This window comes from Schistocerca gregaria, chromosome 7, assembly GCF_023897955.1.
Source record: "Schistocerca gregaria isolate iqSchGreg1 chromosome 7, iqSchGreg1.2, whole genome shotgun sequence".
Classification (NCBI taxonomy): domain Eukaryota; kingdom Metazoa; phylum Arthropoda; class Insecta; order Orthoptera; family Acrididae; genus Schistocerca; species Schistocerca gregaria.
The window spans coordinates 106,564,736-106,579,006 of NC_064926.1; the positions used below are offsets into that span (position 1 = coordinate 106,564,736).

Here is a 14,271-nt window from a genome sequence, read left to right on the forward strand (position 1 = left end):
TAACCTGTAACGATGTGTGCAGTTGCAGTTCAGACATAAAACATGATGAGCAGGGAAGCAATTTAGCTTCAAATGTTATTTAATTTTTAAAGAGAATGAAATAATATTCAGAAAATCTCCAGCATGCTTCTTAGGTGACCAGACAGGTAGCTTAAAATGCTCTTGTTCTCACGTAAAATAGTTTTCTAATTACAAACAAGAGTGATGAAAATTCCTACACTAAACACAGGATAATTTTCCAGAGCAGGGCTATGTTTGATGCAAAAGCATAATGCAGGGATTTCATCTTATTGTTGAATACTGAAGCCACTGAAGGTATTAGATGCAATCAATTGTCTGCTAATCACTTAGCTCCTTCCTTGTCCGAAACCAAGAAGTACATTTCCATTTTGGAACTGTCATCTGCTACGTTGATAATGAATGGATCAACAACAGAATCCATGACGCCACACAGGTGCCGCATTTTCTCCTCTTCTTTTATGACATGCCCGGGAATTCATACAGCTCACAAGAGAACAAATAAAAACGGTGAGAGACTGCTAAACTTCTGTGAAAATTTTGATCTTAAAATCATATCTACACAATTCCTTAAACCTGTAAACAAACTTACAACATGGAAATCACCAAATTCAACTTTGGCTGAATTTCAGATAGACCATGTTGCCATATCTAATAAGAATACCAAAGAAATACTCAACGTATGACAAGAAAAGGATTTTTTGAGTCAGACCACCACCTGCTGCAAATAAAGATTAGAATTCAACCTAACAGAAAGAAACTACCAATGAGCAAAACAGGTAGAATTGATCCAGAATACCTTAAACTTAACAAGAGGGAAATTCTCCAGGAAATTGGGCAATCAAATGCAACAAACTGGAAGGAACTTGCAGAAGCACTGAAAAACACTATGTGGTGTCACTGCCAGACACCACACTTGCTAGGTGGTAGCCTTTAAATCAGCTGCGGTCCGTTAGTATACATTGGACTCGCGTGTCGCCACTATCAGTGATTGCACAAGCGCCGCCACATGGCAGGTCTAGTCTAGAGAGACTCTCTAGCACTCGCCCCAGTTGTACAGCCAACTTTGCTAGCGATGATTCACTGTCTACATATGCTCTCATTTGCAGAGACGACAGTTTAGCATAATATTCAGCTACGTCATTTGCTACGACCTAGCAAGGCGCCATATTCAGTTACTATAAGACAATCTTCAAGAACGTTTTCTGAACAGATAATATTGTGACTCATGTACCGTCAAGAGCGATGTTCATCATTAATGGATTAAAGTTAAGTATCAAACTAATTATGTCCGCTCTCTGAATACTCATTCCTTCTCATGTTCCAGACTTCACGTCAGTATAGTTCTTCCCTCTTCTCGCCAGCCTGCATGAGTGAAAACGCAGGCATTTTGGCCTCCACTCATAACACGGTGTTGGCTCTTCTACTAACACAAAACACTATGAAATTTGAGAAACCCCAAGAAAGAGAAAACACAGATGGTGCAGCAGTGCATGCTATCAAGCAATAGAAGAAAGAATACAACCTTGGAAAACTTTCAGTAGCAACAAAACTACAGAAAAATGGCAGGAATTTTTGAAAATACAGAATAGTTCATCCAAGGCAATATGAAGAGAAAACTGTAGATATGATATAGGCCAGATTAAATAAATTGAACAAGACAGCTTAAATAAATTGAACAAGAATTTATCAAGAACAACACCAGAAATTTTTACAAAATTTTCAAAGCAAACCTAACAAGATATCATTCACCTAATCTTTGCTTTCGCTGGCCTGATGGATCACTGGAAATCAACCCTAAAAAGAACTGTCAAATTTTAGCTAAATATTTTCATTCACTTTGCAAATGCGAGCCTCTGAAAGAACAACTAGATTTCAGAAACCCCACATCCAATCCTGATTCAAATCCACCATCACTTAAAGAGGTAAAGGGAATAATCAATCATTTGAAGAACAACAAGTCTCCAAGGGAAGACGGAATCATAGCAGAAGTATGGAAATTAAATGACAATAATCTCACACAAGCAATCCACAGAATTATATAAAATATTTGGGAAACTGAACAAATACCTGCAGAGCCGAAATGTGCATTAATTCCCCCTCTCCACAAAAAAGGTGCGAAAACTGATCCAAATAATTACAGGGTAATTTCACTGCTCACTGTAATACACAAAATTCTTTCAAACTCCCTATTAAGCAGACTAGAAAATCAAGTGGACCAGTTAATAGGGGAGTATCAGGCAGGGTTTCACAAAGGTTGATCTTGCATCGAACAGATATGGAACTTAAAAACAATTTTGCAAATGAGAAGATGTACTGTGGTACATGAGAAGATGTAATGTGACAACTTTTGTCGATTTTAAAGAAGGTTTACAATTCAATAGATAGATAAATATTATTTCAGACATTAGAGGAGTTCAGGATGGTCCAAATGGCTCTGAGCACTATGGAACGTAACATCTGAGGTCATCAATCCCCTAGAACTTAGAACTACTTAAACCTATTTAACCTAAGGAAATCACACACATCCATGCCCGAAGCAGGATTCGAACCTGCGACCGTAGCAGTCGCGCAGTTCCAGACTGAAGTGCCTAGAACCGCTCGGCCACTTCAGCTGGCTTGACAGGAAATACAAGGTCAATTATTCAACAGGCATTAACAGATACAACCTCCAAAGTTAAATTCATGGGAGAAACATCAGAAGGATTTCATATCCATACTGGTGTTTGCCAAGGAGATGGGATGTCCCCCCTTCTGTTTCACATGGTTCTGGAAAAAATTGTGAGGACATGAGAAAAGGAAATAAAAGGAATTCAGCTCAGGATTAAAAAAGACCAGAGAATTAGGATGAAGTGTCTGGCTTTGGCGAATGTTCTTGCCATTCTAACGAATAATAGAGAGGAAGCCAAACTTGAATTGGAAAAACTATACGAAATCTCACAGAAAGAGGTACAAATCTCCTACGAGAAAGCACAGTATATGGAAAACAAACCTGTAGATAATCTCCCCATTACTACTCAACACAGGAAAGTGTCGCAAGTTGCCCACTTCAGATGTCTGGGAGAGATAATCCAACCATCAGAACTGAACTCAATAGCCAATAAAGATAGAAACACCAGATTACAAAAAGCTAATATGCTCACTTGGAATCACTATAATAAGAAATCTGTTTCTGTCAATGCGAAACTAAGACATTACAACACAGTAGTCCTACCAGAAGCACTTCATGCTGCATAAGCTACAGTGATTCATGGTCATATAAAGATCAGAGAGATTGAAAAGCAGGAAAGAAATAGTCTGAGGAAAATATATGGACCAGTGTTTCGGGAAGGAATTTGGATGAAGAGGCCAACTAGAGAGATTTACAAAGACATAAAAACAACAACAGACACCATTAGAAAGAGAAGGATGAAATTTTATGGACATATCATCACGATGAATAAAGGCAGGCTCACAATACAAATCTTTGAGACAGTAAACAAGAGTAAAAAAAAGACAAAGTGGATTTCTGAAGAAGAAGAAGAAGACATTAAAGAACTGGGGATCACACACGACAACATAAACAATAGAGAACAGTTTTGAAACATTATAAAGAAACTCACACTAAAATAAGAACATACGGAGAACAGAACGGGAAAAAGCTGGTCGGAAGAATGCAAGAGAAAACGCAGTGAACGTATGAAGAGAATTTGGGAAGAACAAAGAAAGAAGAAGAAATCATGACAACTCAAGTTCAATCGCTCTGTCAGAGTGGCAGAAGTAAAGCTGTGAGTACCGGGCATGAGTCGTGCTTCGGTAGCTCAGATGGTAGAGCACTTGCCCGCCAAAGGCAAAGGTCCTGAGTTCGAGTCTCGGTCGGGCACACAGTTTTAATCTGCCAGGAAGTTTCATATCAGCGCACACTCCGCTGCAGAGTGAAAATCTCATTATGGAAAAACAGATTTGTTGATTTTAGCAACCTAATAAAATGGGAGATATAAGGCATACTCAGAGTTAATGTCCTGATCACAGGAAGGGGCAACTTGTAGTTCCCATATTGGGGAAGGCTACAACATTTACTGATATGAACTAACCCAGAGTTTGGGCTATGCTACAGATCAATCTCTTCCCATACCCAAGTTTTCAGCGTAAGGACAGGGGCTGTGAGGGGGGAGTGCAATATCGTACTCTATCACATAGCATCTTACTTCGACTGCAACTACTAAATAAAAATGAAAGCTAAATCCCTGATAGGATCTAAGGTCACTATATTTATCTGCCAACATCATATTTTATGATGCTTTATTCCAACAAATTCTATGAAAAGATGAATTTTGGAGAGAGTACTTTAATTCAATGTTTGTTTGCTTTGCTGTGTACTTAATGTCTTTCATACTTTCCAATCTAAACTCGAGTCATGTAATGTTTTGTGTGTGTGTGTAATATGCTACGATTATAAGCTCATAAAATGAAATTGTGATGTTCCCATGACATCATCGGTCTTGCGAGTTTGGCTGACAGAAGCAGACCAAGCAGTGGCCATGTTGATTTGTTTGAAAAGCTAGCATGTCATATTTGTTTGTTATCCTATTTATACTTGGATATATATATATATATATATATATATATATATATATATATATATATATATATATATATATATATATATATATATAAAATAGAAAGAAACTTCCACATGGGAAAAATATATTAAAAACAAAGATTCCAAGACTTACCAAGCGGGAAAGCACACAAACACACACACAGAATTACTAGCTCTCGCAACCGATGGTTGCTTCTTCAGGAAGGAGAGGGAAAGACGAAAGGATGTGGGTTTTAAGGGAGAGGGTAAGGAGTCATTCCCATCCCGGGAGCGGAAAGACTTCCCTTAGGGGAAAAAAAGGACAGGTGTACACTCGCACACACACATTTGAACCCAACAATTACGTTTGTTATTGTCTCTGTTGCATTTCGAAATCTTCTCTATCGTCTTACTTTCTCTTTTCGTTTGTACAAGAAGTTTCACTTTGTATTCATCTTCCATTTTTCCGTAATCTACCATACATTTTATCCTGCCTAATTATACTCTATAATACGTAATTTACTTCCAAACCATAACCTAAAATTTTCAACGCTTTCAACATAACCGCTGCTATAAAATCCATTGTTCCAAGTTTACAAACATTTCGTGTAAACTCGTGAATACTATTTCACAGCTTCAGTTCCTTTCACCCATTATCAACCATCTCAGTTTTTTCCAACAACTTTCGTTTTATTTCCATTCCCGTTTTTTCCCACATAACCGATCATTTTTTAGCAGCTTCCCACAGGTTTACACGTTATTATTTCATCATCAAACAATTGTTAGCCTCATTCTCATAACCTACCAGTACATAACCAGTCCTTTGAATACATTTACACACATATTCTTCGAGATTTTATTCGAAAATTTTTTTCGAATTTTATTTTTTCGGAAATTATTTTTTCGAAACTTTTTTCGAAAAAATTTTTTTTCGAAATTTTCTTGAATTTCCCCACCCTTTAACGTGATCTGGAGACAACATTACTACCCAACCTTTGCACCCATTGTTGTTCACCAACCTAAGTTCAGCACATGTGGGATATGTGTGTGTGTGCGAGTGTACACCTGTTCTTTTTTTCCCCTAAGGGAAGTCTTTCCGCTCCCGGGATTGGAATGACTCCTTACCCTCTCCCTTAAAACCCACATCCTTTCGTCTTTCCCTCTCCTTCCTGAAGAAGCAACCATCGGTTGCGAAAGCTAGTAATTCTGTGTGTGTGTTTGTGTGTTTTGTTCATGTGCCTGTCTGCCGGCGCTTTCCCGCTTGGTAAGTCTTGGAATCTTTGTTTTTAATAATTTTTCCCATGTGGAAGTTTCTTTCTATATATATATAGTTTAAGTAATAAACTACATTAAAGATGTCTCCCAAATGTGTTATTTTTAGTAATGGTCAGAGTGCTAAACTATCATGGAATGTGAGATCAATGATCCAACATGTTACCAGAGATTCTTGTACATTTCATTTAGTAGGCTAAATTGGTCTTAGGCTTACAACAAATGAATTGCTCATCATCTAGTAATGCACATTCCGCTTATCTTAATTCATTTGTTAATGGATGAGATCAGCTCATCTCCCCTTCTACATTGTGATACGGTCTATGACAATTTCATTAAAATTTGGCCAATTCAGTAGTTCTTTTTCAGGCTCATGTTCCAAATTTTTGCTTAATAAATTGCACGCTGAATTTGTGTAGAGCTATTTTCAAGCATGTGGTATGCTGCAGTTATTCATAGAAATTAAAACTCACTTGAGCTTAGGCACAATACACTCACAAAAAGAGACTGCCTAACAATGATAACGGGACATTTTTAATGTGTATTTCCTCTATAATGTATATTTCCTCTATGCATTTCTAAAACTCCCACTAGATGCTGACACTTGATGTTACCATATTCTAGTGCTTTCTATTGTGTCATTTACAAATTTATTCATACACAGATGGAGTTGCCAATAATACGGGTGGAGGGGGGGGGGGGGGGCGGGGGAACTATCTAACTTACTATCAGAACACTAAAACCAAGCATCAACTAATGATGTATCAAAGCATAATACTAATGTACAGAGACAGTAATTCGACAGTGAAATACCAGCCACTCTATTGATTCCATGTTTATGTAAGCAGAAGAATGTGAAAATCGTGTGGAAGCTGGTACGACACCCTTAGGCTCTGCTAGTTGAGCCATTGAGAGGCTGTTCAAATGGCCCGTATGAGCTATACTCTGTAGAAGCCATGCTCCCAAGTTTCTATTACATAGAGCTAATGAGCATTTCAAGATGTAGCCTTAAGACTAGCTACTACCTGTTCGAGAAACATCAGTCTATAACAGGACACTATTAATACTGTACCCAAACATTGCAGGTTTATTGTTCCTGCTCATTCAGATCAACTTACATTTTTCCACATTTGTAGCTAACTGCCATTCATCATGACAACTAGAAATTTTGTCTAATTCTTCTTGTATCTTCCTGCAGTCACTCAACTTCAACACCTTACCATACACCACAACAGCAAATTCAGCAAACAACTGCACATTGCTGCCCATCTTGTCTGCCAAATCATTTATGTCTATAGAGAACAACAGCGGTCCTAACACACCTCCTGACAATATCCTTGTCTCTGACGAACATTTGCCATCAAGGACAACATAATGGATTCTACTACTTAATAAGTCTTTGAACCATCCACATATCTGTGAACTTATTTCATACATCCATACCTTCATTAATAGCCTGCAACGGGGCAATGTGACAAATGCCTTCCAGAAATCTAGAAATATGGCTGCTTGTTGCCCTTCATACACAGTTCACAGTATATCATGTGAGAAAAGAGCACGCTGATTTTTGCATGAGTAATGCTTTATAACATCATGCTGATTCATGGACATAAGCTTCTCAGTCTCAAGAAAATTTATTATATTCACACTGAAAATATGTTCAAGGATTCTGCAACAAACCAATGTTAGGGATATTGGTCTGTAATTTTGTGGGTCCATTCTTTTAACCTTCTTATATACTGAAGTCATCTGCACTTTTTTCCAGTCACTTGGTATTTCATGCCGGGCAAAAGATTCACAATAAATGCAGGCTAGGTTAGGAGCCAATACTATAGAGTACTCTTTGTAAAAACAAACTGGGATTCCATCCGGACCTCGTGATTTGTTTGCTTTCAAAAGTTTCAATTGTTTCTCTATGCCAGGGACACTTATTACTATGTCGTCCATATGGAAGTCTGTTCAGTGGTCAAATGGCAAATATGCCTGTACCATTCTCCTATGTGAACAACTTCTTGAACATGAAATTTAAAACTTTGGCTTTCATTTTGCTACCTTCAACTGGCGCAACAGACAGGACAACAAGGGACTGATTGGAAACCTTAGACCCAATTTGCAATCTTACATAGGACCAGAATTTTCTCGGTTTCTCTGCCAGATCTTCTGCTAAGGTGTAACGGTGGTAGTTGTTGTATGCTCCGTGCATAGATCTTTTCACAGACGCACAAATCTCTACTAACCTTTGCTTGTCATCATTTGTGCATTCTCTTTTGAATCGAGAGTGCAACAACCTCTGCTTCCTTGCAATGTTCTAAATTTCATTATTAAACCACGGTGGGTCTTTTCCATCCTTTATCCACTTACTAGGCACATTCATGTGGGCATATTTATCAGGGAAATAATAAAAATGTCTCTTATAATTTAAATTCTGTAATCATTAATTGATAAATATATTTTAATATATCTTTTGGGGCAGCTCTGCCTCTTAGCCTTTAACTATGAGCCATACCTGGTTGCAGGCCACCTGAATGACTTTATGTTACAACATACACGGATACCAATTTTTATGACCCACTGGGCTGTAGGGGCACAATCTTTGAAATGTTTCACTGTAGACTACCACCAGGTCCAGAAAAGAGTGAAAAAATATTGAATACAAGGAGCTCAGTTATAGATGAAGGAGATCAAACCTACGTAAAATGGCTCAAAAAGTTTGAGACTCTTTTTGTTTGACAGTTGCTATGGAGGTTTTTGGACTCTGTAAAGAACTGACTCTCCACAGAACCTGAATATTAATGTAGACATTCTAAAATAGCTCTTCAAATCTTAGGATTGAGGAAGCATTTGATATGCTGTCAGAGAAATCTAAGAAATATTCTAAGAACCTAAATATAAAAGACACAAATATCTTTATGGCCAAGAAAAAAACCTGCAACTCTGAAATACATGGAATTATCATCTGTCACTGAAGAAATCAAGAGATTCTAAGGTAACTGTCCTGTCTTGAAGAGAAACTTGTTCTCCCTTCCCAAACAAATCCTCCATCTACATGAAGTTTCGAAGAGTTGCTTGGAGTACACACACCAAACTTTAAACATGGACACACTTTATGAACAGCTCAAAATTCTGCGAGCCATTATGACTGGCTGACTGCCATATAGTGTACCCTCTACTGACAACAGCTTACTGCTGAATGAGGTAGGGTTAAAGAACTGTTCTGGAAAGTTATGATTATGACAGTTCCAGTGTTATTAGCATCCTCCAAAAGATCATTCATGCATTCTGATGACTTAAAACTTGCCTCAGATCAAGGACACAATTGAGATTCTCCTATTTATACCCCATCCATGTTTAACAAGAGAGGTTCAGGAAAATTTATATTATGGACATCATGAAAGACTTTGCTTTACAAAATATGGAGAGGAAAACTTTATCCACAAATTGTTTGTGCGGGTATTTGAAATCTAAAAGGGAACAAGGTAAATGCCTTCTTTCTCAAAGAGATCATGTTTTTCTTTTTTCTATTAAATTGCAATTCATAGTGTCAACAACAACAACAATTTGTAAATAGTTTCAGAGCGACGTAGAATTAATATATTCCCAACCATATGGCGTCTTTTTCAAAATTAAAAGAACAAAAGTGTTTCCAAGAAGCAGAACATATAAATCTGGGACGATATTTATGACTTTTAATATTAATTAATTTCGTTTTGTAGAACAACACAACACTGACTCCCTAATACAATGTCCCACACTATTAATGAATGGAAAATCCAGGGTGGAATAATGACAATATCATGAAAAGTATAGTTGCTCCTCACCATACAGCACATATGTTGAGTTGTAGACAGGCACAAAATTTAAAAAAAAAATACTGTAAAACACAGCTTTTGGCCAAACAGGGCTACCTCAGAATAGATAGCACACACGCGCACATGCACACACACTTACACACACACACACACACACACACACACACACACACACACACACACAATAGCACACACGTGCGTGCACACACACACACACACACACACACACACACACACACACACACAGAGTCTTTGACTGCTAAGGCCAGTCACGCTCTTCCCACACTACTGGTATACACATAAGCTTAATGGTTTAACTGAAAGCTGTATCTCCAAGTTTGCTTACCCCCTCCCTTTCCCCACCTCCACTGTCTTATCACTAAAAGAAGTAGTTAGTATGCCAATATAGATTAGGTTTACTGACTTAGGGAAATAAAGAAATTTCTTGTAATCTTTAAACTGTATGTTCAGCCTCACGTACAAAATCTAATCCCATGTGTTTGATCTGAGACTCAATATGTAATTCGAAATAATTGATGTTCATGACAACTGTTGCTGTTTATGTCAATTGTTTACAATTTATGCAGACTGGAAGACAGGCAGCTGTTCAGTAACAAGGAGTTTGGTGAGTGACTGGAGCTTGCAAACATTTCACTTGTCACACTGATACAACGCGTTAAGCCCAAATGGGCAAGTTTACTTGCCATAGTGTTCCTCAAGTGTTGCAGGGCCACTGGACCTTCGGTCGGAAGACTTCCCAGATTTCCTGCTGCCGCCACTGCTGCTGCCCAATCCTCTGCTGCCATCATCGCTACCACTGTCGCCAGCTCCTCCTTCACTTCCATCACCTAACACAGTTTCAGGAGTCAACATTTCCATCTGTTCGGCACCTGTTGCCTTCATATTCTCCACCATCTTCTCTCGAGCAGACAAGAAAGCACATGGGTCTGACAGTGCATTCATTAAATCTGAAACATGTACCACTCTTATGTTTTACTGAACATCTTCTGTAAAGGTGTCAATTACAGTCCAGTAAATATCACATAAATGTGATTTGGAAAAAGTTTAGAAAAAGTTTCCACAGAAGTGCAGTTTTTCTAGTGTAATTTATATGTGTTGGCTTTTCAAATTGGTAGGAATCTGTCCCATAAAAATGTTTATCCCATTTTACCAGTGAAAGTCTTTCACATTTACAGAGGACATTTTTCAGTGTTTTTCAGGGGCTAGTATTGTGCCTGAATACACAAATTATATTCACATATTCAACAAAATACACAAAAATAATGAGCAATAGCTCATCTCTATTGATACATTTAAAAGGCATTAAAATCATTCCAAACATAAATACTATATTTGTTTCTCCCTCATGTCATTTCTTTCACATACTAGATACATATACCACATATAAGGCCTATGTAGAAGTAGGCTTTAAAAATAAATACAAAGAAAACTGAGTATATGGTGAGTGTGAACAACAACATGATTTACATTATGTAAATTTGGGTATTAAATGCTGTTTTCCGTTTAAATACCTAGGTGTAACTAACTCCAGATGGAAAGAGTGTAAAAGATAAGACAGGACAAGGGAAATATGTTATTCATGAATTAAACTCAATCCTTTGGAATAAAAAGATCACAGTTCAAAACAAACAATAGAAGACAACTGTAGAAACCAAATGTACACATTGACTGTAAGTCTGACAAAGAGAAAAAGATCAACTGGTATCCACGGAGATTGATTACTGGAGACTAAGTACTGGAGTCTCAAGGGGAAAAAATAGATGTGGAAGGGGACATAAGGAAAGCTATGGAGAGGAGGAGGTTACTACAATATGGCCATTTAGAATTAATGGATGATAAAATATGGTCAGGAAACGTATGGACTTGGAAAAGGGAAAAAATGTGCAACAGTCTCATCATTTTAGGTCATGACTCACTAAAAAACACATATTTTGTCTCCTACAAGGCTAATGTTCTTTATGAGTTTGCAAGTGGCTGAGGAGACCAAATCTGGGATCACATTTTCCACTACAGTGAGGGCATGTCCTGTCCATGTCAACCTCAGGTTGCTTTGCATTGCTTGTCAACAGGTTGCTTTGCATTGTTTGTCATGACATTTTCCCTTTCTTCCTACAGTTCTGCTTCTCTGATCTTAATCTCTTCCATTGTTGCTCAAAGTACTGTGACCCACCATAACAGTTTGATGAAAAGCCAGACAATCAGAGCCAGCAGTTTCACAACTGTCATTAACAATTTGACTTTTTTTTAAAAAAAAACAAGACTCTTTGGATCGCCTTTGTATCATTTCATGTGTTGTCTTCATTCTCACTGACCATTTTTGCATTGAGAATACATTATTTGTTTTGGCCAGCATATGGGTGATATTACCAGTTGATATAGGTTTGTTTTTGGTGATGATATTCTCTGTACTGGTAGCGTTTGTTTTCTCCAGGATACTGATATTAGTGCTGAAAAAATTAGTTCTCAAGGAGCTTCAGATGCCATCTGTAGGTGACATAGGCCTCACTCCTATAAATGAGAAATGGTATAAGATGGTCTGATAAATAAAGAGCTTGGTCAGAGCACTGACGTCATGACTGTTGGAAACCACAAAGCACAAAACAGCCATAAGCTGTGCTAGTGCAACTTATCCTATACAAGATTTCAGCACCTGTACTCCATTCATGGACAGATGATTACCAAGGGGATGAAAGTGCTCAGCATTCCGCAAAATTTCATCACTCCTGATGTTAATATTTGTATGTCATTGTGTATGCCTCACTGAACACAATGCATATTGCTTACCAGTTTCCTGGGTTACCCATAATAATAGGTCATGTTTCAAGCATTTAGATAACACTGGAATTTCATTGGAATTGTTCTTCCCCAACCCCTCTTTCCTAATTGTGTTAGACTACAATATAGTGTCCTTACCAACCCCTACAAGTATGATTTTACATGACTGGGGTATAATTATCTGTTAACATTGTGTCAACTTGATAACAAAATTTCTCCTTTTGATCATCAGTAGATGTAAGAGATGGAAGCTAGCTTGTAACTACAGAAATTTTCTGGTTGTGAGTTTAATGTGGAATTTCATAGCGTTACACTTATTCCAGAAGGAAGTTTGCCAAAGAGATAAGAGTTAATTCTTCATGACAAACTGAACTTCATGCATAGAAGGTATGTTTCTACCCTCTCCTTTCCTGAAGAAAGCATTATTCCAGACCTAACTGTGATCAGCCCCTCTAGTTACACTTGGGGCAGCAATGTCAATGTTAAATCTTCCCAACTCATGACTGTAATTGCTGTTCATTTTTGTATTTGATGGGTGTCATTATCCAACAGAATATGGATGTTACAGATTGTCAAGTTTAAATTTATTGGTTTATTTTGATCTCACATGGTGCGTCCTCTTAAAATGGTATCCAGTATGATGACTTTAGGTTGACTACAGTTTAAGCATCTTTTATTGTCCCTTCCCCATTCAGGGCGAGCAGAGTGGATCCTAGATGGGACTTCTCCCTCCTCAGTGTAAATACAGACTGTTCTTCAGCCTGATTAGGTCAACCACCCAGAAAATTGGTGATATATCAAGAAATATAGGGACTTGTGGACTCTCCAAGAGGGGGAACTGGCATGGTTATAAACTACACAGGTTGAAAATCAAAAAACAGCATTAGCTGTAAGCAACTCACAAAACATTTGCAAATAAAATATCAAAAGTCTTTGTTAAACTACATTTTTGAGCCTCATTGTTCAGATAGTAATTTACATGTACCTGATGTTAAAAATATAAATACTTTGCTAATAAACATTTTCTTTAAGGAAATATTCATAATAGTCATAACAACAACATGTACTTGAAAACTTGACCATTAGCTAACTGCATGGACTTATGTTCCTTACTTAAAAGGTTCATTCTCTTCTTCCAACAGAATCTCTTGTTTTCTCTGAAGCTTATGTAATTTAAGAAAAGTCTTTATTTAAAATTATTGTGGTCATAAGAATTGCAGAACTTGGAAATGTAATCTTTAAAAAAATAAATAAATAAAATGTTGTTAGTATCATGTAGCCCTGAATTTTCTGTATTTGAAAAAATATACTGCAATAATATCTTACATAGTGAAGATTATAAATACAAGATTTAAGTTTCTAGAAATTTCATAGTGACCTGTGATAGAACATGAGGAGAAAATTTCACACCTAAAAATCTACTTGAGAAAATAGAATGTTTAATATTAACTCACATTTAAAAAAATACGAAGATATGTCGAGAATGTCAGTTTCATTTGTATTTCCTTCTGTGGTAGAGCCACAATCACAGTTTGGCCCATGTATTGTAGATGCTTTGAGTCAAGGAAGAGGAGATGACACTGTCTGAAGTTATCTGTGTGTTGTTTAGGCTGGATAGTGCTTTTTTTTTAAAGAATGAAGATGATTGAAAATCCCACAACTTGTGAGGTTATATTTGAAATTTATATTCTGAATATGAAGAACACTAAACCAATCGACTTTAATTAACAGATTTAATTAATAGATTTGCAAGATTCATGGGGAAAATTTGATGGGTGGCTCAATGCTAGCATATCTTGACATGTAAGTGACATT

The 14,271-nt window shown here is 37.2% G+C and overlaps 1 protein-coding gene across 2 annotated transcripts in view; it reads right to left on the reverse strand.

Moving 5' to 3' along the window:
• The window catches only part of LOC126281662 (1-phosphatidylinositol 4,5-bisphosphate phosphodiesterase-like), a 465,757-nt gene that overhangs the window by 76,615 nt on the left and 374,871 nt on the right, over positions 1–14,271 (reverse strand). For both annotated transcript variants that reach the window (XM_049980809.1, XM_049980810.1), the window contains exon 18: positions 10,365–10,628. In XM_049980809.1, coding sequence (XP_049836766.1) covers positions 10,365–10,628 — 264 coding nt within the window. The remainder of the gene's footprint in view (positions 1–10,364; positions 10,629–14,271) is intronic.